This window comes from Propithecus coquereli, unplaced genomic scaffold (genome assembly GCF_000956105.1).
Source record: "Propithecus coquereli isolate 6110/MARCELLA unplaced genomic scaffold, Pcoq_1.0 Scaffold211, whole genome shotgun sequence".
NCBI classification, from domain to species: domain Eukaryota; kingdom Metazoa; phylum Chordata; class Mammalia; order Primates; family Indriidae; genus Propithecus; species Propithecus coquereli.
The window spans coordinates 517,548-518,114 of NW_012146190.1; the positions used below are offsets into that span (position 1 = coordinate 517,548).

Consider the following 567-nt stretch of genomic DNA (forward strand, 5'->3'; position numbering starts at 1 on the left):
ATTATGGTTTTGAATAATATTAAGTGTACTCTATTTTTCAATCAACAGGATGAAACCAAGGGAGATTATGAAAAAATCCTGGTGGCTCTTTGCGAAGGAAACTAAACATTCCTTTCATGGTCTCAAGCATTATGATTAGAAGACATTTTAATTATTTTAATTATATCCTTTTTTCTATAACATAGGCTTAATAGGAAAGTTTCTTCAGCAGGATTACAGTCTAGCTACCTGATTTCTGAAAAATATAGCCTATAAATCATTTTTATATCACAACTCTGTATAATAGAGATAAGCTAGTTTTTTTAAAAACATGTTTACCCCAAACCATAAAACCCTATAAACAAGTTGTTCTAGTAACTTTACTTGAGGAAAACGTCATATAGCTGAGAATAAAATAGTGTTATAAGACAATTCGTGTGTCATTGGCTCTTCTGTTTTGATTGTCTTTTATGTGTATAACTCAGTGGCTTAGTTTGACATCAAGGGATAGGAGCTTGAATTCTAGATTACAATTATTCAGTGACTGAATTGAAGAAAATACTTACAGATTTAGAAAATCGACTCTAC

The 567-nt window shown here is 30.5% G+C and overlaps 1 protein-coding gene across 1 annotated transcript in view; it reads left to right on the plus strand.

The window, feature by feature from the left end:
* Nucleotides 1-411, plus strand: part of ANXA1 (annexin A1) — a 19,053-nt gene extending 18,642 nt beyond the window's left edge. Inside the window, exon 13 of the mRNA XM_012644424.1 lies at nucleotides 49-411. Coding sequence (XP_012499878.1) covers nucleotides 49-105 — 57 coding nt within the window. The 3' untranslated portion in view covers nucleotides 106-411. The remainder of the gene's footprint in view (nucleotides 1-48) is intronic.
* The last annotated feature ends 156 nt before the right edge of the window (nucleotides 412-567 follow it).